Genomic DNA, 22,957 nt, shown 5'->3' on the forward strand with positions numbered 1-22,957 from the left:
ATGTGAGAAGGGGGCCTCTGCATATGGCTCTCAGAGGCCCATTCTGGTCCAGTGTGACTGCTCATCTGAACAAAGTTAGACACATGCCTCCCTGTTTGCAGGAAAGGGGCTCCTAGGTGCAATCCTGCATTTCTTGAGTCAATGGGAGTTTTGCATGTGCCAGGAATGAAGGATTGGGCCAAATCTCTTATCAAATTCTATCCTTGTAATGCTAAATATCTCATGTTATTGTTGCCCTCCTACACTGGTAAGGGAGATGGATTGTAAAATGTCTGCTGTACAATATCAAAAACGATAACATTTAGTAAGTGAAATGATCTATTACACAGCCCAGGACATGTTAAGATTGGAAGTGTCAGTCACTTTATAATTAAAGGATTATCAGAGTCAGGAAGATTTATAAGAATGAGATATTGAAATTATTTCTTTGAAGGCTGTTCATTCCATGTACATTTTGTCTGTAAATGGCAAGTGTGTTAGTCTACAGCATTTCACTCGCCATGTGATATTTATGTTATTGGCCTTTAAAGCTACACCGTTGTGCTTTCTACGGAAAACAGAAAAATATAATTAATCTTAAATTCGATTAATGGGATAAATAACAGTTTTAAAGGCTTATTGTCAAGACAAAAATAAGGGCCCTAACTCTCCAATGGGTTAATTCTGCTGGCAGAACACTGATTTAAATCAGGCGGCTCCAACCATTTTCAGATTCTCCTTGTACAGGGGACTCCCCAGGTGGCATAGAGTTTCCCTAGTTCTGTTTATGCCACTCCCACCTGCTACCAGCATAGAGAATAGGGCAGGTAAAAAGGCATGTGACATCCTTATGGCCTGGTGAGTTACAGCTGCCAGAATGGCCCTTTGGGGGCCATTGGGAGCTCACATAATTAGAGTGGCCTGAAGGCTGCTCTGGTTAATGCTAGGGACTGACCCAGTGCTAAAAAAACCTCTCAGTCTCAGGAAAAAGCCAATAAAGAAGTAAAGCCACCTTTACAACCCCGACACATGCTGCACCAAGCTTTCTACCATGCAGCCCAGTTCTGGCCCAATATATTTACAGACATGTACATACCTATGTTACTGACAGATTATAAAGTCTGGAAAAGCCTTTTAAATATCTCAGTCAGAATTTTTTTGTACTTTTTGTGTTTCACACAGACTGGAAAAAATGAAACTGAACTAATCCAATGCATTTTCGTTTCAAGTTAGTTTCACTTTCTGGGTTTCATGTACTAGCATAATGCTATTGTGTTTGTGTCCCTGGGACCGCAAAGGAATGTCCCACTAAAAAATCTGGTTTTGTTTAAATGCAAAAGACCTGTGAATTTATTTCCATTCCTACATCTTTGTTTGACATCTATATATTTTTTTCTTAAATGAGAGCATATACGTACCTAGAGACACGGACTGATACATATTTGAAAGAAAGCAAGGGGAAAAAAGAATTTTGCAAGACTTTTTCCCCCCAGTATTGTCTAAACTAAGTTGACAGTGCCTGTTTAATATTAGACCTATTTTAAGAACAAGTGTGTCTAGTTTCCTATACATTTTGGCCTATTTCTGAGATAGGTCTGTTCTTCCCAAAAGATGAATTATACTTGTTGAACCCTATTATTAGTGTATACAAAAGCTTTCAGTCAAATGCAGAAACATTGAGCAAATCCAGAAAATGTGGGGTGTAACAGGATAGCCTGCCCCTTTAAGGGCTAGCCAGCCCTCTTTAATTTTGCCCCACCTGTGCTGGGTGCATGGCTTCAGAAAGGGAGGGAGCCCAGCAGTTAGGGACTGGCTGTGGACAAGAGCAGATGAGTTGGGTTGTGACTGGAGAGCTGAGCCACAGTGTCACAACTGAGGCTTGGGTAGTCAGGCCTAGCGGTCAGGGCCAGTGTCTAAGACCAAGAACTTAAGTCAGGGTTCAAGTGCTGAAGCCAGGTGCATCTATCTGCTTTCTAGGTATCATTGTGCTTATCATTGTGATATCTGAACACATAGAAACTGATGGCAGTGAGAGTTGAGTGTGCTCAGCACCTACCAGACCTCGAAATAAGGAGAGCCCTTTCAATAGTTTTTAAACTTACCCAAGAAAAAATCATGAAGGTCCCCCCACAAGGCATCTTTTGGCATCAAAGAGCCAGTCTGGTACAGAACATTTTATCAGTTCCCACAGAATGCTAATGAAAGTGTTGTGAAACTGAGTTAGTGCTATTAACTTTTTTGGCTCAATATTGACAAATTATTTTTGAAGGGCTTCATAATTCATATCAAAATATCAGCTCCTGATAATTACTGATTCCCTTTGATGAATCTGGCCTTCACGTTTTAATAATTCACACACCTTGAAGAGATTTTTCTATAACTCACTATGCAAATATACCAGTTGTTTTCCTAATAAGATTTCAATAGGAACATACTTTATGGGCACAGGTTTCAGAGTAGCAGCCGCATTAGTCTGTATCCACAAAAAGAAAAGGAGTACTTGTGGCACCTTAGAGACTAACAAATTTATTTGAGCATAAGCTTTCGTGAGCTGCAGCTCACTTCATCAGATGCATTCAGTGGAAAATACAGTGGGGAGATTTTATATACACAGAGAACATGAAACAATGGGTGTTACCATACACACTGTAACCAGAGTGATCAGGTAAGGTGAGCTATTACGAGCGGGGGAAGGGGGGAGCTTTTGTACTGATAATCAAGGTGCACAGTTTACTGGGGAATGGGCAAATCATCCCTCGTCCCAATCCCTGTGGCTGTGGAAGATTCTGATCACAACCAACCCAGTGAGACTGAGTTGAATTTAGGAGGCGGGTTCCGTGCCTGGACGTTACCTCCTGCTGGAATCACAGTCATCTTAAACAGGATGAATGTATTAAAGGAAACAACTACATAGAATAGACATGAACAAAAAGGCTTCAAAACAGCTTGAGTCCCCAGTTTTATTTCCCTCAGTTTACCACAACCTTTCTGGAACTCTGAATGGCCAATCAACAGAGCCATCCAGTGGCTGAATAACATACTGCAAGCACACATAACATGACTCCTCCTGTAAAACATATAGAACAGCTTCACAGGGGCTCTCTGTGCCCCATTATGGGGGACCGAGGTTGGGACACATTGGGGATGGGGCAGGGAATGCAGCAGACGCAACTGGAACCCTAAGTCTGCAAGAGAGGACTCTGATGGCAATCTGCAGACTGAGAGTGGAATATTCCATTCCTCCTACACCCCACAAACCTCCTTGGGTATTCTCAGACTGCTAACTGAGGGGAAAATTTAGCCTTAAGCAACATTCGTTTTAATGAAGAATATACTTCTCCCATCATATTTTGATGCTGCAATTATATCCTAGCCACGTTTTAGCAGTGCACAGTTCCCACAGAATGCGTAGTTCAGCTGGTGCTATTAACCGTATCCAGTTTATAAAACCGTAATTAATATTTATATGTAAAGTTAATAATGTTTAAAACCTACCAGAGCAATTATCAATGTCATCTCCACTGAGGGCATGTCACTGTATGGGACCCAATGACCCTTTTCACTTAGACAAAAAATGTTTATCTGAAAGTTTTTAAAGAAGAGAAAAAGCTACTGTTTCTTCAGTCAGTATGTGCTATAAATAATGGAAAGCTCAACATCTGCAGGAGACTATAACACCATCTTCTATAGGGAATGGAAGAAGTTGGTGAAAACCATTTAGTGAAATTCAATACTAGTGTTGCTATTTCATTTCATGGGGGTCCTCAAAATCTGGCATCACATCCCCTGCATGGACCTCCTTTGCCCACTTACCCTCCCTTGTGTACTCATTGGGAACAAACAGACTATTGACTTCTCAATTTCTTCATCTTCCAAAGACAAACCCAGGTCTCAGCCTGAGTAATCAGAGCAGACTTTTGGATTCCCCTGGCTGATTCTACTGGTGACCCAGGTTTGAATAGATTTCAATGGATATGCATCTGGTAATGCGCTGTCTTACAATAGTGACGGGGTGATCTCTTGGCACCAGGGAAATCAATTCCAAAATTTTCTTTAACCTCAATAGGAGCAGGATTTCACCCATGTTTTTGTGGCTTTATCAATGCAGAACTACATTATTTTGGGGTGAAAACATCTTTATTTTCCCTGATGTTTTCTGGCAGAGGCAGGCTACATATCAATTCTTCTTTTACACAGAGCCCTTTTCAGAATGAGGAGCTGAGATTTCTGTTTGGCATTCCATGAAAACTGAGCAACACTTCAAGGTCTTATTTATATAGTTTGCTAGGGACCAGTTAGAGAATTTCTACACAGAAAGTCCAATTTGATACAACTGGATTCTTTGTTAGGATGATCATTGGCGGGGTGGGGGGAATTATCAGAGATTACATCTATTATTTCTGAGTCTTCAATGCAGTTGGACCTTTGAGCACTGTCAGACAGAGTTATGGAAGGTTAATGAGGTTTTTTGAATGCTGAATAATATATGCCTTTTTCTTCTCATCCCATATGCTAGTGAGAGGTTTCAATTTATAGAAATAGGAGTGAAGCTATTATAAATTGCCTGCTTCTTACTATGTTTTTTCCCCTTGTTATGATCTAGGAATGAACAGCCATGTGATACCCTCTGTTATACAGAACAGAGTGAAGCAAAATAAAGTGAGAGACCCCCAACCATGAACTACCTTCCCACACTTTTCCCCTTGAAACAAGGTGGCCCTGCCTCTAAGACCAACCCCTGCACAAGATTTGCCTGGGGCTCAGCAAGTTCAGAGGCTGTGAACTGGGAATGCAGGGAACATTCACTCTCCGTGGCATTCCTTCTCCTCCAGTGGCCTCTGGGAAATGCCTCCCAGTCAGAGTTATTTCATTTGAGTTGTCCCTTCCACTAGAACCTCTGGAAGGTAGGTGCTTCAAGGGGTAGCTGCAGGAGGTTAGCCCATGAGTCTGGGAACCAGTTTGCAAATACTGGTATCCCAATTTGTGCAGATCTTGGGAGCAGCCACAGATCTTGCAGGCCAAACCCCTTTCTTATTCTACAGAGAAATAAAACATCACTTTGTCAAATGAGATCATTTAAAGAAAAGACCTTGAATGGGAATGCACAAGATTTCCTCTCCTTTAGTCCGATAGCAAGGATTTTTAATAAATCTATTTATGCAGGGGAGGTACCATGTGAATGGAGAATAGGTAATGTCATGCTAATATTTAAGGGGGGGGGGGAAGTGATCCAGACAATTACAGACCTGTTATTCTGACTTCAGTAGTATGTAAAGCTTTAGAACAAATTGTGAAGGAAAGAATAATTAAATTCATGGAGTAATGGTAAAGGGGATGTAATGCAACCTGTCTTTACCAAAGTTACATCATGCCAGACGAACCTGATTTCCTACTTTGAGAAAGGTTTCAGAGTAGCAGCCGTGGTAGTCTGTATTCGCAAAAAGAAAAGGAGGACTTGTGGCACCTTAGAGACTAACCAATTTATTTGAGCATGAGCTTTCGTGAGCTACAGCTCACTTCATCGGATGTAGCTCACGAAAGCTCATGATCAAATAAATTGGTTAGTCTCTAAGGTGCCACAAGTACTCCTTTTCTTTTTACTTTGAGAAAATAACTCATTTTTTTAGATAAGGGAAATGCAAGAGATTCAATATACCTGTACTTCAATAAAGCATTCAACACGGTACCACATGGGAAATTATTAGTTAAATTAGAGAAGGTGGGGATCGGTACAGGCATCATAAGGTGGATAAGGAACTGGTTAGGGGAAGAAAGCAGTGGGTTGTGCTGAAAGGGGAATTATCGGACTGAAAGGAGGTTATTAGTGGAATTCTTCAAGGATCGGTCTTGGGACAGTCTTATTCAATATTTGTATTAATGACCTTGGCACAGAAAGTCTGAGTGTGTTAATTAAATTGGTTGATTATTCAAAGTTGGGAGGCATCATCAATATGGAGGAGAAATATCAAAAACATTATATGGGAAGATCTGAATGACTAAAAATGGGAGTGACAGAAATGAGATGGAATTCCATACTACAAAGTGCAAGGTCATGCACTTAGAAACTAATAAGAAGAACTTTTGCTATAAGTTGAGGGTGTTCAGTAGGAAGCGACAGAGGAGGAGAGAGACCTGGGTGTGTGGGTCGATCACAGGTTGACTATGAGCCACCAATGTGATGCAGCTGAGAAATAAGTAAATGTGATCCTTGGATGTATCAGGTGAAGCATTCCCAGTCGAGAAACATTAATGTCATTGTACAAGGCACTGGAAAACCTCAGCTGGAATACTGTGTGCAGTTCTGTTCACACATGTTCAGGAAAGATGAATTCAAACTGGAACAGGAGCAGAGAAGATTTACGAGGATGAACAGGGGAATGGAGGGCCTATCTTCTGGGAGGAGATTGGAAAAACTTGGTTTACTTAGTCTAGCAAAAAGAAGGCTGAGAGAGGATATGATTGCTCTCTCTAAATAAGTCAAGAGGGATAAATACCAGGTAGGGTAAAGAGCTATTTAAGCTAACGGACAATGACATCACAAGAACAAATAGATATAAACTGGCCATGAACAAATTCAGCCTAGCAATCAGAAGATTTCTAACCAGGAGGGGAGTGAGGTTCTGGAACAGTCTCCCAATAGGAGCTGTGGGGGCAAACAACTTACATGGTTTTCAGAGAAAGTTGGACCATTTAGGAGTGTGATTGTATGATAGGGTTGCTTGCGATGGTAGTGGGTAGGGCTCAACAACCCTGGGCCTCAGTTCCCGTTTATGTCTGCAGCATGTGCATGGGTCACTTTCCAGGATTATCTGGTTATATCTCAATTAATCCTTTCCCTGCCATTGTGTTGGCCTGGGGCCACTGGTGCACTTTAGTCCCTCCTATTCTCTTTGCTTGGCATAATAGTCTAGTTTCCTGTGGGCTGTAATACTTTGGGCTAATTCCAGTTGTTGGGTTAGTGTGCAGATGCTGGGTGGTGTTTGTGGCCTGTGATATACAGGAGGTCAGACTAGATGATCCAGTGGTCCCCTCTGCCCTTAAATTCTGACTCTATGAGATCTTTCTGACTACAGTTTGTTAACATTTTCAAAGTTTCAGAATTTTTAAATTTCAAAATTTGATCTATCACCATGAATTTACAATGACATTTTCACAAATTGTCTCCCTTCCCCAGCCCCATTTCGACCAACCTTAAAGATGGACAATATTTTTGCAAACTTCAAAATCCAAGCATTTTTCAATGTCAATAATCTGAATTTTGAAAAACAAGAATTGAAAAAAATGATCAAAAAATAAATAGTCAAATATTTTCCCTTTTCCCCCAAACAGCTCAATTTACTTGTACTTGGATCGATTGGCCCAAACTTTTTAATGTTGTTATTCTTCTTGCTCCAGCATTCCCTACTGGAGGGAGGTTGTGTGTTTACACACACACACACACACACACACACACACACACACACACACACACACACAGAAGAACCATTAACGTTCTTCTCATGAGCATCTTCAGGAGTCATATGAACCTTTGGGCAGATGAGTAAATTGGGAGGGTATTTAAACACATCCAGAGAAATGTACATATCCACTGTTTACTGTATCTATACTTCCTATATTTTACTAGGCCATTGCGTGCCAAAGCAAGGTGAGTATTAGCCACTGGAGGTTGTTGTCACTGTTTCAGAGTAACTGGACCTGTGTCCTCCCTCTCTGTGGCCCACTCCAGAAGTGCCCAGTCAGGTCTCAGATCTCCTGCCATCACCTGTCTATGGGCTAGGATCCTTGTTCCACACTCTTCTGACCGGGGGGATTTAAGGCTGTGCAGTCCCCTGCCATCCTCTGTCTCCCTGAAAGTCAATGACAGTGCTTTTACTGTAGTTGCAAATTACACACAGCTCGTTCTAAGTACATTTAAAGTAAAAGCATTACAGAGAAAACAAACAGATTTAAACATACACTAAACACACCAGGAGTCACCCATTAGTCTATGGAACACGAGTAAGCCAAAGTCTTTCCATCCCTTCTGCAAGTGTTGGGGCACCCATTGTACCGATGGCCCTGAGTCAATTTAAATCCAAAAATCTTTTTTTTTGTCTGTTGGTCTCTGGAAAACCCAATTTGAACCAATATACCGCTGTGTTACTCTCTGACTGTGGCTGCTGCTTTTCTGCATAGTCTTTTATACCTGACTTCATCCAGACTATCACATGAGTGCTTCCTAATAAACCTCTTGTTTTCATCAAAACTCCTCCAATCCTAGAAGCCTCCTGTAATAGTTAGCCTGTGATAGCTTGTTCCTCCTTGGAAACCAACCAGATTTCGGATTCTTCTCTGCCTAGTTGGGACAATTTATTTGAATGACTGCACTACCCAGGTTTTAATAGAATTCTATCTGCCTTGAATTTTAGAGCAGGAACCCATCTCTCCAGTCATGACTGAGTACACAGGTGGGCACATCAATCAGGTCATCAGCTGTGCTTGCAGGATATTAGTATGCTGGTCTGGAGGTAAAACTCGATTACTTATAATATTCAGAATCGTTTCTCTGCCACGAGCATGCTCCTTTCATATATTTAAACCAGTGTGTTTAAGCCTCATCTCCTAAAGATCATTCCTATAGGTCTGTAGGTATTTGTTTTAGGCTAAAAAGATGGATCATGGTAATTTATTATCTGCTTCTTAGTAAAGAATCCTGCTTAGTATAATGAAATTGGTGAAGTCTTCTTACTCAACTGCCAGAGATTTGATTTCTTTTATTACCTTAAGATTACATTTTAAGTAGAAATTAAATACTTTAGTCCTAATTATCTGTAATGTAAACATACTGGGCTACCTATATGCAACTTAGTAATGGCTTGGGCCTTTTATTTTGAATAGATAAAATTTTGATTCTATTTTATCTTATGTAACCTTCCATTCTTCACCCTCCCACCTAATGGAGTTCTGGATGAAATAGAATCTGGATTCAAACTTTTGTACTATGTTATTCAAAACCAGTTTGTCTCTTTTCCATCGTAGGGCTCAAACTGCACTCTCGATCACACAGATCTTGTTCCCTTTCTGTCACCCTCACTCAGCATGTGATAACACCATTTAAAAGGTCCTGCACTTAGGGACTAACAACAAGAATTTTTGCTATAAGCTGGGGACTTATCAGTTGGAAGTGACAGAGGAGGAGTAAGATCTGGGTGCATTGGCTGATCACAGGATGACTATGAGCCACCAATGTGATCCAGCTGTGAAAAAGGCCAATGCAGTCTTAGGTGCATCAGGCAAGGGATCTGCAGTAGAGACAGGGAAATGTTAGTACCATTATACAAGGCACTGGTGAGACCTCATCTGGAATACTGTGTGCAGTTGCTGGTTTCCCACGTTTAAGAAAGATGAACAGGTGCAGAGAATGGCTACTAGAATGATCAGAGGAATAGAAAACCTACCTTATGAGAGGAGACTCAAAAAGCTTGGCTCGTTTAGGGTAACCAAAAGAAAACTGAGGGGAGATATGATTGCTCTCTCTATAAACACATCAGAGAGATAAATACCAGGGAGGGAGAGGAGTTATTTAAGTTAAGTATCAATGTGGACAGAAGAACAAATGGATATAAACTGGCCATCAAGAAATTTAGACTTGAAATTAGACAAAGGTTTCTAACGATCAGAGGAGTGAAGTTCTGGAGCAGCCTCCCAAGAGGAGCAGTGAGAGCCAAAAATCTAACTGGCTTCAGGACTCACCGTGATAAGTTTATGGAGGGGATGGTATGATGAGATTGCCTACAATGGCATGTAGCTGATCTGCGACTGCGAACAGCCAATATCTCCACTGGCCAGTAATGGGACATTAAATGGGGAGGACTGTGAATTACTACAGAGAATTCTTTCCCAGGTGTCTGGCTGGTGAGTCTTGCCCACATGTTTAGGGCCTAACTGATCGCCATATTTGGAGTCGGGAAAGAATTTTCCCCTGAGTCAGACTGGCAGAGACCCTGGGGTTTTTTCACTTCCTCTGCAGTATGCGGCACAGGTCACTTGCAGGTTTAAATTAGTGTGAATGGTGGAGTCTCTAACCTGAAATCTTTAAATCATAATTTGAGGACTTCAGTAATTCAGCCAGAGATTACAGGTCTATTACAGGAGTGGGTGGGCAAGGTTCTGTGGCCTGCAATGTGCAGAAGGTCAGATTATAAGGCCAGAAGGGACCATTTATGAGTCCTCCAAAACGGAGTAAGGGTGCAGAATCTAGCCAATAGGGAGTAGCACCTGTGCAACAGACAGCACAATTTGGACCTATTTATGTTATCTCATGCTGCCCTTCCCGCTCTTTCCCTCTTCTTTTTGCTCCTTCCTAAGGCTATGTCTACACTGGCAATTGAACGACAAAACTTGTGTCTTTCAGGTGTTAACCCCTTCCCCACGAAAGACAAAAGTTTTGCCGCGACAAGTGCCAGCGTGAACAGCACGTTGTCAGCAGGAGCACTCTCCGGCGACAACGCGGATGCCGCTCGTTGGGGGTGGAAGTGTTTTGTCAGCAGAAGAGCCTACAAACAGCGGCTACACGGCGTGACTTTTAGCCATGCCGCTAAAAGCTGTGCTGTGTAGACATAGCCTAAGAATTCCTTTTACTTATGTCTCTCAAAGGGCCACGTCTTCAACTCTTTCCCCACGTGATTCTTCTTTCTACTGTACCTAGTCTGCACTAACTTTCTCTAAGTCATTTGAGTTCTTCTGACATCCCTTTATCCAACATTATACTGAAATATTATCAGTGATAAAACCCTTTGCAACTGCAAGAGTGATTCCCAAGCCCCTTTCACCATCCCAGATTGTCTCCTTGGGAGCTAAATAAATCAATTAAAACTTTAAGGCACAGAATTGTCTAAAAATCTTTTTAAAAGAAGATGTTAAGAGAGAGCATCAGCACAGTGATGTTGCCAGCACAGAGTGCCTGAGGCAAGCAACAGCTGGGTTCGTTGCCCGGTATGCGTTGCGCCAATGACCACAACAGGGTGGAGAAGCAGAGAGATTTATTTGGAGCTCCAAATAGGGCGCAGGGAGACTGAGCTGTCTCAAATCCTGCAGAAGCGCATGCAGATTCCAGTATACATTTTATACCTTTGCCTACTTCACTACACAAGCTTATGCAACCAATTACCTGTTGCCCCATACAATACCGTAGCCAATCAGTTAAATACCGTAGCCAAACAGTTAGCCAGTTGTGTTTTTCCTCAGTAGCATTGCCCGAGCCTTGCCTTATTTGGTCCTATTTGTTACTGGTTTATGCTAAACATTTCTGCCTTATCTATCTGTTTCCCAGGCCGAAGCTGGCCTTGGCTGGCGAGCCATGTGCAAACCTGTCTGTTTGTGTGCTAGCTTCCTCAGAGTTATGCAGGATCACAGAGGGTTCAAGGAGCAAAGGGGCCTTGGTTTATCCAGGCCTAGAGCAGGAGGGCTTCCTGGACACTCATGGTCTTCCACCCTCCCGAGTTACCTAGTGTAGTGCCCAGTGTCCCCAACAGTGACTGAGAAAAAAACTACTGCAATGTCAGCAGTTTGGTGCTGAAATTATTTTCTTTGACCTTTTCTGAATGAGAAATGTCCCTTTCTAAATATATGTTCATTTTCTCCCTTAAAGGAAGTAGAATGGGATGAAAGCAGACTTTGAAAATCAGTGGGAATCAAGAGCTATTTCTGCATGTCACTGTGACTTCTTGTGCAATCTCTATAGTTCTGTATTTTGATTGTGCAATTTGGTTTTTAACAGTATGGCTCACATAATTAAGTCAGAGAGCAACGTATGACAGCTGTAGGGATGGCTCGGCTCAGAGGTTACAGCATGGGACCAGAAATCCACCTTCTAGTCCTGATCCTGCCATTGATTCAATGTGAGATAAGGTGGGCGAGGTAATATCTTTTATTGGATCAGCTTCTGTTGGGGAGAGAGACAAGCTTATAACTTGTCCTGTTGGGCCCTAAACTCTGCGCCATAGAGTCTCCTGCAAATCAGCTGTTGCAGAAACATGGTGTCAGGGGGACAGTGGTAAAGCCTCAGATTCACCTTTTTTCTGACCACTGAACAAGGAATTCCAGTAGAATACGAAAAAATAGCATTATCCCTAAAGTAAGTGTGCGTACACATGCGTGTGTGTATGCACCTCTCTGCGCTTCAACGTGAAACGTCCACCCAGAGCCTTCCCCAGCCCCCCTCCTGCCTGGCTTTCTGTCTCTCTTCTCAATTAACTGGCTCTACACCAGCAAACCTAGCAGAGCTAGTTAAAGCCATGGAATTGCATGGGTTTCCTAAGCATCCTGACACCGAAAACTAAACGGGTGGCAGTTCTTTCATGCAATGTACAACAAGCCTAGCACGAGAAATGAAAGAGATGAATAACAGAGAGAGCACAATAAACGTCAGTGGGGTTAGAAGCAATTAAAAAAGCAACCCTCAAACCGCAGGCCCTGAGCCCACGGAGACCCTGTGATAATCTGTCTGCATTGCTGGAGCATAGACGGCAACAGGATTAAGGCTCCTCGTGCTCCTCAGCAGGATCATGTGATGACCTGCTGATTCCAGCAAAAGGCAACATTTCCCAGCCAAGCTCTCCCTTGCTTTGCCTGTCTGGTGCTCCAGCCGCACGGAAACTCTCAGCAATCCTCAGTCAGTGGTAATCCCATCCCCTTGCTTTTAAAAAAATGTCCTGCAACAACAGAAACCTCAGTTTCACAAAAGACAAGACGGAGGGAAATTTCTTAATGTGCAATTCAGCCAGCAGTTTAGGGACAGTGGAAGGCTCCCCTGCTCCACTCACAGTGGAATGATTGCCATGCTGCTGCAAGGCAGTCAGAGAGGGACATTCCAGTAGCCTGCGAGCTGCACAGCTAGGCTTTGCATAGGCCAGCAGAGAAGAAGAAAGGGGTTGTGGATGGTCTGGAACACAGCCAATGTAACATCAGTTACAACATGTAGATCCAGGGTCTGCAAACTCCCTCCCAGGGCAAATGCAGGGATTACGGTCCCTTTTCCAGATCAGGGGGTGGATGGTTGCAGCGCTGTCCCAGGTCGACTCTCTCCCCTGCAATTTCCTCCCTGTAATTTCCCTTGTACAAAGTTTTACTAATGGAGAAAGCCAGGAAGCATGTCCTGGGCTGGTGTTAACTGTCATAGCTGCACTAATTTCAATATAGCTACTGGATGAGGACCTGCCCCTAAAAGTTTATAATGGGACCTTCTGTCAGAGAAGGGATGCTGTGAAGTTATTCTGCAGTGAACCAGGCTAGGAGGAAGAGAAGTGTTTTCAGTCTGAACGGGTCACCAAAACCAAACCCTTAATTCTGCACTGGATCCTACTTTCACACACTCTTTGGCCTAATAGGGTCATTTTATGAGTCTCATATTGAGGGGGATAGATTAAAAATAGATGAATAAAGTTTATTTTAATCCAGAGATTTGCTGTGCTTATTTAATTCAACAGACAATCTATTTTTTTTTTAAAAAAATCATTATTCTAATGCACATAAGCAAACAAGGAATTAAAATGGCTGTCACTATTTCTGTATCCAAGTTTTACTTGATCCAAAGTTGCCAGAGGAAAAGGATCATGTGACAGGCAGAAGATGACTGCTTATAATAAGTCTGTATATATTGAACGCTAAAGGGGCAGGGGAAAATAAGTCACTTGGATTTCACCCAGAACATGTGATAATCAGATTAACAGAGAATTGTGTGTATGTGTAGTAGATGGCAAAGGAGATTGAAGTGTGCATGGTTTAAAAAAAAAAAAAAAAAAGACAGGAGTGAAACTTTCCCACCGGAGGGGAAACATTTCTTTCATATGCAGGGCTGTGGCAGGGGTTAGATCTATTCATGCACTGAGCCACAGCACTGAAGGTTGCCTGCTGTTGTGTGAGGATGTCTCTCTTGGCCCTGGGTTTCCTGCTGGGGATTCTGCAGCCTTCATCCGGGCAGTTCCCCCGAGCCTGTGCATCTTCAGAGAGCCTGCTGAGAAAGGAATGTTGCCCACTGTGGGCTGGGGATGGGTCCCCTTGTGGAGAACTCTCTGGCAGGGGCTCCTGCCAGGAGATCCTTTTGTCCCGTGCCCCACTCGGGCCGCAGTTCCCCTTCACAGGTGTGGACGACAGAGAGGACTGGCCTGCTGTGTTTTATAACAGGACATGCCAATGCAACAGCAACTTTATGGGATTCAACTGCGGGGAGTGCAGGTTTGGCTTCTCAGGGCCCAACTGTGCTGAGAGGAGGATGCTTATGAGAAGAAGCATCTTCCAGCTTAGTAGCAAAGAGAAGAATAAGTTCCTTGCCTACCTCAACTTGGCAAAGCAAACCCCGAGCCAGGACTATGTCATCGCCAGTGGAACCTATGCTCAGATGAACAATGGCTCGACCCCCATGTTCAGGAACATCAACATTTACGACCTCTTCGTATGGATGCATTACTACGTCTCTCATGACACCTTGCTAGGTGGGTCAAGCGTATGGAGGGATATTGATTTTGCCCATGAAGCCCCAGGTTTTCTACCTTGGCATCGGCTGTTCTTGCTGCTGTGGGAACACGAGATCCAGAAGATCACAGGGGATGAGAACTTCACCATCCCCTACTGGGACTGGCGAGATGCCGAAGGCTGTGATGTCTGCACTGACGAATTGATGGGAGGCAGACACCCCACTAACCCTCAGTTACTCAGCCCAGCATCCTTTTTCTCCTCATGGCAGGTAAGGACTGGCTGGCAGGGAGGGAGGGCTGGAAGGGTGGCTTTATGCCAAGAGATCTGATACATTACGTGCTAATCGACTTGTGGCCAGAGGGAAATCTAGGTCACCAAAAATATACTCAATCACCTTTTGGGTGCATCGCTGCACCTAAAGCAAAGTGCATAACACAATATCGCAACAGTGCTGGACAGAGACATCCAGCTGAGAGAAAGTAGGGCATTTGTATGCAAGTCGCCGGCACACAGCCTCTTCACGGCAGTGTTAGTGTCTGAGCAATGGAAACAAAAGCACAGAGTTGTCATCAGTGTGCTCTGCAATCTGAAAGGCTTTCCACCTCTGCCCCCTCACCACCTCTTTTTCCAGCCAAGATTTTTAAACTATCCAATTAAGCTTATCTAGTTTAAAGTGAAAAGTCTTTAGTGCACCAAAAGGATTGGCTATGCTGTTAACAGCAGTCATTTCCAAATAAAGGCCGGTGATTTATTCAAAAGAAAAATAAAAGCTAATCTCCCCTGTTAAAATGGGCTAAGAATTTAGCACTCAGAGTATTCCTACATTTCAAACACCGTTCAGCTGAATCTATAAAGCAATATAGCCTTGCTTATTTATCTAGCTGAAGTGGATACATTGTGGTGTCCTAGTGCTATGCACTTTTGGAATTTAAAACTTTAAAGGCTAGGTCCTTAGCTGGTGCAAACTGGCATCATTCTTTTGACTTACTTGGAGATACACCAGTTTACACCAGCTGAGGATCTGGTCCTTTGTTTCCATGATTTAACGGACTGTAGGACAAATTCACCAATCCACTCCAGCAGCTCTATGATGCTCTGGTGTGACAAAGCAAAGACAAACTGGGCTAACACCAGCCTAGTAAACTGGATTTATGGCTGCTTTGCATCCCCAGAGTAGCACAAAGTAGTCAGAATATACCAATGAATCTGACCCTGTATTTTGAACTGATGCAATGGCTCCTTTCAGTTACAGCAGTGTAATCAGAGTATTGATTTAAGTGGAATTCCTCTGGATTGACACCAGTTCAGAATTGTAAAAGTACCGAAATTGGTCCAGTATATAGAATACAAGCAGCCAGAAAGATGTCATTTGTCTCCGAGTGTGGTTTTCTCATTCCAACAAAATGTGAAACTAGCGAAGTCCTGCAGAACTTTATTTATATAGTCCCATATGTGCATATGGTACTTCACATGGGGTGAAATCCTGGCTCCGCTGAAGTCAGTGGGTGTTTTGTCATTAACTTCAGCGGAGCTAGGATTTCATCCAGAGAATACAGCAGACCCACATCTGATTTCTCACTGGGCTAAACCAGGAGTATCATGAAGTCAATGAAGTTGCACCAGTGTGAAACTGGTGTAAGTGAAACTAGAATCAGGCCTATATTGCCTGTCCTGTGGAGTATGAAGTCTAATTAAGACATATATAGCACACTGGATGACAGGTCAATAGTAACAGGGTGCAGATAGTATTACACAATTAGCAAGTTTCTAGCTGTCTCCATACATATGCAATAATGTTTTCCTACAAAGCAGGAGGGGTCAGAGAGCAATGCTTTGCTTACCCTTTCGAAGGTCTGACTGATATAGGTAGATATGTATAGCTTCCCTATCAATGTAGTATCTGAGCACATAAAAGCTTTGCTACTGTACATTTAAAAACAGTGGTATTCTATAATTTACCATTTCAGGCTGGCTGCCCTTCAGATAGCCCATAAATGAAGCAAAGCTTCTCTTGAAAGACAAATCTCGTCAAAATAAAGTCTTTGTATGCCTTGAGCACAAAAGTGTTGCTGCGGGGAAGGGGGAATGCAGCATGTTTTAAAAAAATGCTTAGTTTTGGGGTAAAACTTCCCAAAGCACCTGAGTCCCATTGTCAACATTTCCTAAGTCACTTTTGAAAATGGGGTTTAGGCACCTAAGTCACTTGGTAATATTTTATGAAAGTGCCTATTTGTTAAAACTTTCAAACCAGTTCTAACTAGGACTTTGCATTCCGTGCTCTGATTCTCCTCCAACACCTATGTGTAACATTACTGATGTCAGTGGATTTACTCCTGAATTACAATGGCAAGATAGCAGAATTGTGTTTTGATTTGGGGAGCATGTGGTCAAGGTACAAGTTAGACTGATGTTCCTTTGGTACAGTGGTTCTCAAACTATGGGGCACGCCTCCCAAGGGAGGCATGGGAATCTGTCAAGGGAGGTGGGAGCTGTGAGCTTTTTTTTTTTCCTTTTTTTTTTCTCTTCTTTTTTTAAGAGCTCTGGCTGTCAGCCCTGGGGGGCTGGGGCTCGTGCAGAAGGGCGTGCACAGCCGGGAGGTGCGGGGATGAGATAAAGGGAACAGCCAGAGCCCTGCCACCCTAGGGCTAATAGCCGGAGCCCTGCCATCCTGGGATTCTCCTTCCCCGCCCCCTCAAACCCTCACCAAGAGGCAGCCCAGGCTTGGTCTCGCCTTTCCCCTTCACCCCTGCAAGTCCCTCACTGGAAGGTGGCAGCAGGACTCCGGCTGTCAGCCCCAGGGTGGCAGCAGCAGTGCAGAGTTAAGGGTGGCAATGGGGCACTAAGTCTGCTGTGAAAAGTAATATTGACAAATATCGCTTTTCACATCGCCACCCTTACTTCTGCACTGCTGCTGGCGTGGCGCTGCCTTCAGAGCTGGGTGCCTGGCAGCTGCTGCTGCTCTCCGCTCTGCCTTCAGAGCTGGGTGACGCTATATGCACTTGTGGGGGAGGGAGGCATAAGCGACTATAAACACAAGGAAGGAGGGCATGATCAAATGTATTTTGATTACTGCTTTAGTAGCTCTGAGGCCAAATGTTACTCTGGCTTACAATTAGAGATAGGTAGAAAATGGTATTCCTGACCCACACAATTTTTTCCACTCTTCATTTGGATGAAACCAAGATTTTTTTACCCCCCCAAAAAGAAAATAAATATGAAACTGATTCCATAGCCCATTGGTTAGGCACTCATCCAGTATAGCTGGGGAGGGATAGCTCAGTGGTTTGAGCATCGGCCTGCTAAACTGAGGGTTGTGAGTTCAATCCTTGAGGGGGCCATTTAGGGATCTGGGGCAAAAATTGGGGATTGGTCCTGCCTTGAGCAGGGGTTGGACTAGATGACCTCCTGAGGTCCCTTCCAACCCTGATATTCTATGATGTGGATGGTCCAAGTTCAAGTCCCTGCTTTCAATCAGATATGGGGACTTGAAGCTAGATCTTCTCCGTGCCAGGTGAGCACCTTAGCCACTGGGCCATTCTCAGGTGAGTCATTTGCTCCCTCCCTCCTGGACCTGAACATTTTTTCACAACAAAAGTTTCATCACAACAGATGCATTCTCATGGAAAGCTTTGGTTTCAACAAATTGCCATTTTCCGACATAAAAAGGTTGTCAGAAAATTCCCAACCAGCTCTACTGACAGTGGAGTAACTCTGAAGTCAGAGAGTGACTTAGTCTGACACTAGAATCAGAATCTGATTCCATAAAACTAAAAGGAAACAAACAGTCTTAGCTTCAGCCGGAAGGCAACCATAGATCTAGGGCAGTGTATGCTGACTGCCAAAGCACTGCCAGTCAAATAACAAAGGGGGTGGAGGGTTGAGAGATGTGTAGGAATTCTGGCTTTTAATAGGGTAATCTAAATGATAGAGAGGAGAAGAGAAACAGCTAAAAATGACATTAAAATAAAGAAGTATCACGGTGTCCTTTTAAAATCCACAATGCCCTTTCAAAATGTAATAAAATAATGACTGCGGATTCTGCAGTGTTAGGAAAATTAAGACATAGTGGCACACTCAAAGGGTTGTTATGGATTTGTTTAAAAAAATGTAAAGTGCCTATTTGTAGCACAGCATCTCTTTCTAAAGAAAGGAGCAAAATACTTTATTCCATGGCAAAGTTGCTATGGCAACATGGATACCCATGCCTGCATGCTGAAATTCTAGCTCCCCCCTCTCACTTTTTTTCTTCAGCTACTGCTACCACTTAGTTGAGTGAATTTCTGTCCATGGTTTTTTTCTCGTTTTTATCCTCTAAAAAAGACTTCTGACTCCTGCTTCTGTTAGGAACCGCTAATATGTTTTTTCTCTCTAGAATTTACCTTATCCTTGCAGATGTTTGTAACTAATGGCTGAATTGTTGGTTTTAGATTTCTTTGTCTTAAATAAAACCCATAGGCACTCATTAATGCTGTACTGAGCTATGCAATCTCCTGCAAATCCGGAGCAAGGGAGAAAGAAAGCAGAATCTTTGCATGGAAGCTTGAGAGGTGATTTTTTCGGGGGGTTAGTTCTTCAAGATAATGTATTGGCTAAGAGAAATCAGCACTGTGCCCTGTTTGAATGTTTCTGGTCCACATTCTGCTCTCTGGTGCACTGGTGTAAATTTAGAGTCACTCTATTAAAGTCTATGGAGTTACCAAGGATTCGCTCTGGTGAAAGTAAAAGCAGAATTTGGCTCATTTTGTTGAGATTGAGCGTTCGAGTCAATTGGGTTTGGGTGCCAGGTCCATTACAGACAAAATAAGGAAATAGAGTATAAATTCTACCCGGAGTCACTAGTATTTATTGGCTGCTTTGTTCCACTCCTGTAATGGAACACAGCTAGATTGGATTGGGCCTGGTGTACTCTGGCACCTGGAAAAACAGACTGACTGAGAGGAAGTAATTGCACAGACTGGACTAAGTTCTGCTTTCAGTCACAGCAATGTAAGGTCACTCCGGGCTCGATTCTCCACTACCCTGGCACTCCATGCAAACATTTACACCTGTGAAAATGTGTATAAAATGCTGCTCAATCAGTACGTGCCTGATGTGCACAGGGACGGCCACGGTGAGCAACCCCTGTATGGGGTGTGCAAGTTGGATAGTCGGGCACATTAACTAAGGACTAGGCACAGTCTATTCATCATAGAGGTGGGCTGATGGCTGCATAATTAAGGGGGCAACCAGGGCATCATTCCAAGCACTATTTTCTACCCACATCCAAAACCTGTAAAAAACACCTCCAATCACCAAACCAAAAAAGATCCAATCCTCCTTTGCTCCAGTATTTCTTGTGGCTTTTATTTTTTTTTTAAGTGTTCTTAGGCTAAAGCAGATTTTTTTAAAATTTTGAATAAAATTGTGCGCATTACTTTAAAGATATTTGTTTAGCCAAACAAACAAACAAACAAACAAAAAAAACCCTCACATCTCATCTCACTTATTTGTACAGGGCTGTCTGCTTATTTGGCTATTGTGACCAAACCAGGCCAGGAAGGGATATCTCTACACAGCATTTTGGAGCAAGCAAAAGCAAGCTTTCAAGGCCTAGCGGGGCTCACAGTACTGCTCTGAAAATGCCTGCACAGACAGCACTTTGAAGTTGCGGCTCAGGCTCTGAAGCCGACCCCGCTGCCTAGCCACAGGTACCCATATCTCAGAAACTGCTTATGCCTCTGACTGCAATTTACAACACAATAAGTTTAAGACCATGTCTGCTGCACAGGTTCATTTTCAAAAGAAAAAAAATAAAACCCTGACAGCTGTTTGTGAGCAAGGAGCTGTCAATCAGGTGGTCATCAAGATTAGTCTCTTTGCTGTATACTTACAGAGATTTTAAGTCTGAAACACGCTGTGTTACAGAGAGATTAGAATCTACATGCTGTGTTCCATGGAGATTAGGCTCTCGGTGCCGCAGAGAAATGAATAGAAAGAAAGCCCCCAAACAAGAAGCGTGGGCCAGATTCTCCCATCAGTTATACTGCTGTAAACCCAAAGTAATCCCACTGATTTCATTCACTGGATTTATTTTGGATTCACATCTGGGAGGAGAGTTTGGCCTATAGTTGCTAGTCTGTTCCCCACATATGTAGCAACAGCGGTAAAGAATGGCCTAGTAAAAAAAATAAACCTCAATGACAGAAATGATCGGAAGTTTAGAAATTCCCAGGTCAGGTTTGTCATCAATGCTAATGCACACTAATAATTCAGTGAAAAGGGATCTGACCTGTAGGAGGCTGAGTCTGCGTGTGCATTTAGGGTGCAGGGGTGGCCACACCAAAAAGGCTTGGCCTGGCGCCAGAAAAGCAGCACAACATCATATGCTGGCAAACGAGAAGGGAAATACCAGCAAGAGTGAATGAATCTTTCGGCAGTGATTCGCAATAATATCCCCTCCGTGCTAGCAAACCCCAGCTCTGTTGGGAGGTAAGATGTCCTCAGGCATTGGGCTGCCCCTCTGCAGAGGGAGGAATTTCAACCAGAGTTAATTGAACATGGAGAACATACCTTATAGGGGTTAGGTTTGTTTCAGTCGTGTCACTTTCAGTAGCACCTTTAATTTATGCATATGCAGTAGGGGTCAGAAATTCATAGACTGGAGACAATTTGTCACCTTATGCCCTGGCAGAGTTGTCTCTTACAATCTCTTTGAAGTTTTACTTCTACATTTTTTTTTTATTCTGTCCATTTGCTAATCTATCTTTTCAGCCCCACAAATGTTTGAAAAAGCACTTCATGTGCTCTTAATTGGGTATAAATATGCATAATCTCTTTCAGAGTTCCTTGCTTTGTTTTAAAGACGAGACATTACTACGATAGGGTCTCCAAAGTTCAGCTTGTTCCATTACACAATAGCTCAGGATTCTTCTCACATCTCGCTACGTTTGGTGAGTGAGTTGCATTTGGATGCCACCTAAGGCCTGATTGTGCCAGGCCCTAATGCAGCCATGTAGAGTCATACCCCAGGGCAGCCTCCATGCAGCTGTATTTCAGGTGTGAGGTGACAGCTGGGGCTGCAAGCCCAGTCCCACGCCAAAGCAAGCAGGTGGGGATGTCCAGAGAGGGGCAGGGAGTGGGTGGAGTCTTAGCCCACTCCACTCAAGATGTTGGCCGGTGGAGCTGAAGCGAAGTGCAGTAATATATACTTAGCAAAGAGGTGTGTGAATTATTATCCCATGGGAGCAAGGCAGGAGTACTGAAAGATTTGTGAGGCTGAGCTACGCACCGCCCCCTAGTGAAGGCAATGAGCACAGGCTCAATCTAGGCCTTAGTTTATTCTCCCTTTAAAGTGTAGATCGGTATATATTTGAACATTTTCCCATGTATTTGAGAAAGTATTTATCACCATTAACATAAAATTTTTGGCTTGATGTTTGTAAACAGTGCATGTCACTGTTCTCATTGTTGTAACCTTAAAGAATATCACAAATAATGCCGGCATTAAAAAATGAACTATTTACACTTCAGAGAGTAAGCAATTTACAAAAGTTTAACACAAGACTGAAGAAAGTCTAAGGCTTCAGTCCTACAATTGGTTCCACATGGGTGTAGGGATCCGTCTGCGCAGAGACAACTGCAGAATCAGGGCCTAAGGGTTGAGGTAAAAACCCAACCGCTTTAAAGAAAGGTGTGAGTCACAGTAAATGCTACCAAACTTTTACAAATATTTTCTAGTCTTAATATTCCATTTGAAAGTGTGGAGAATCGGACCCTTTTTCTTGGGGCCAGCTCCTCAGCTGGTACAAATTAGCAGAGTTCACTGAATTGTGCTAAAAGATGACATGAAGAGCTCTACAAAGGAACCCATTTCCAGAGCACAAGAAGAAGTTTTATTAAACCCAGGAACTATGCTGCATATTCTTGAGTGCCATCTACTGGCACTACCTATTAACTATTTATATAAATGCAGCTATTGTGCATGTTCATAACAACTTCAATGGAGCTGCGCTTATTTATGCTTGCTGAGGATCGGGCCCTTACAATGTTTGCAGGAGTGAGCATTGTCCAATGTGAATCTATGAATTTGTTCCAAAAGAGAGAAACTTCAGTAGAGCAATTTTTAAAAGGGAGGCCTGATCTTGAATTAGGAGAAAAGGGGGCGACAAAGGCCCATTTGTCATAGCTTTTGAGGCCAGAAAGGCCGACTATGATCATCTAGTCTGACTTCCCACATATCACAGGCCACAGAACCTCACCAACAATTTCTGCATTAGGTCCGTAACTTTTGTTTGAACTAGTGAATACCATTGCTAGAAAGACACCCAGTCTAATTTTAAGGCCAGATAGAAAGTCACAGACAGTCATTTTCACTCCCTTTTCTTAAAATCAACATTTCTTGACACAGAGCTACTTGATTTCTTATAAGCATCCCACCTCTGCTGGATTGCATATAAGAATCCAGCCAAGTAATGATGGCTAGGTTGAGAGGCAGATGGAAATATCTGGGACTTTATCTATTTATAGAATGAATAATGCTAAAAAT

The 22,957-nt window shown here is 43.0% G+C and overlaps 1 protein-coding gene across 1 annotated transcript in view; it reads left to right on the forward strand.

The window, feature by feature from the left end:
• Positions 1-13,481: 13,481 nt before the first annotated feature.
• The window catches only part of TYR (tyrosinase), an 85,898-nt gene continuing 76,422 nt past the window's right edge, over positions 13,482-22,957 (forward strand). The window contains exon 1 of the mRNA XM_048841935.2: positions 13,482-14,701. Within this exon, the coding sequence (XP_048697892.1) occupies positions 13,883-14,701 (819 nt within the window). The 5' untranslated portion in view covers positions 13,482-13,882. The remainder of the gene's footprint in view (positions 14,702-22,957) is intronic.

Source organism: Caretta caretta, chromosome 1 (assembly GCF_965140235.1).
Source record: "Caretta caretta isolate rCarCar2 chromosome 1, rCarCar1.hap1, whole genome shotgun sequence".
Lineage (NCBI taxonomy): Eukaryota > Metazoa > Chordata > Testudines > Cheloniidae > Caretta > Caretta caretta.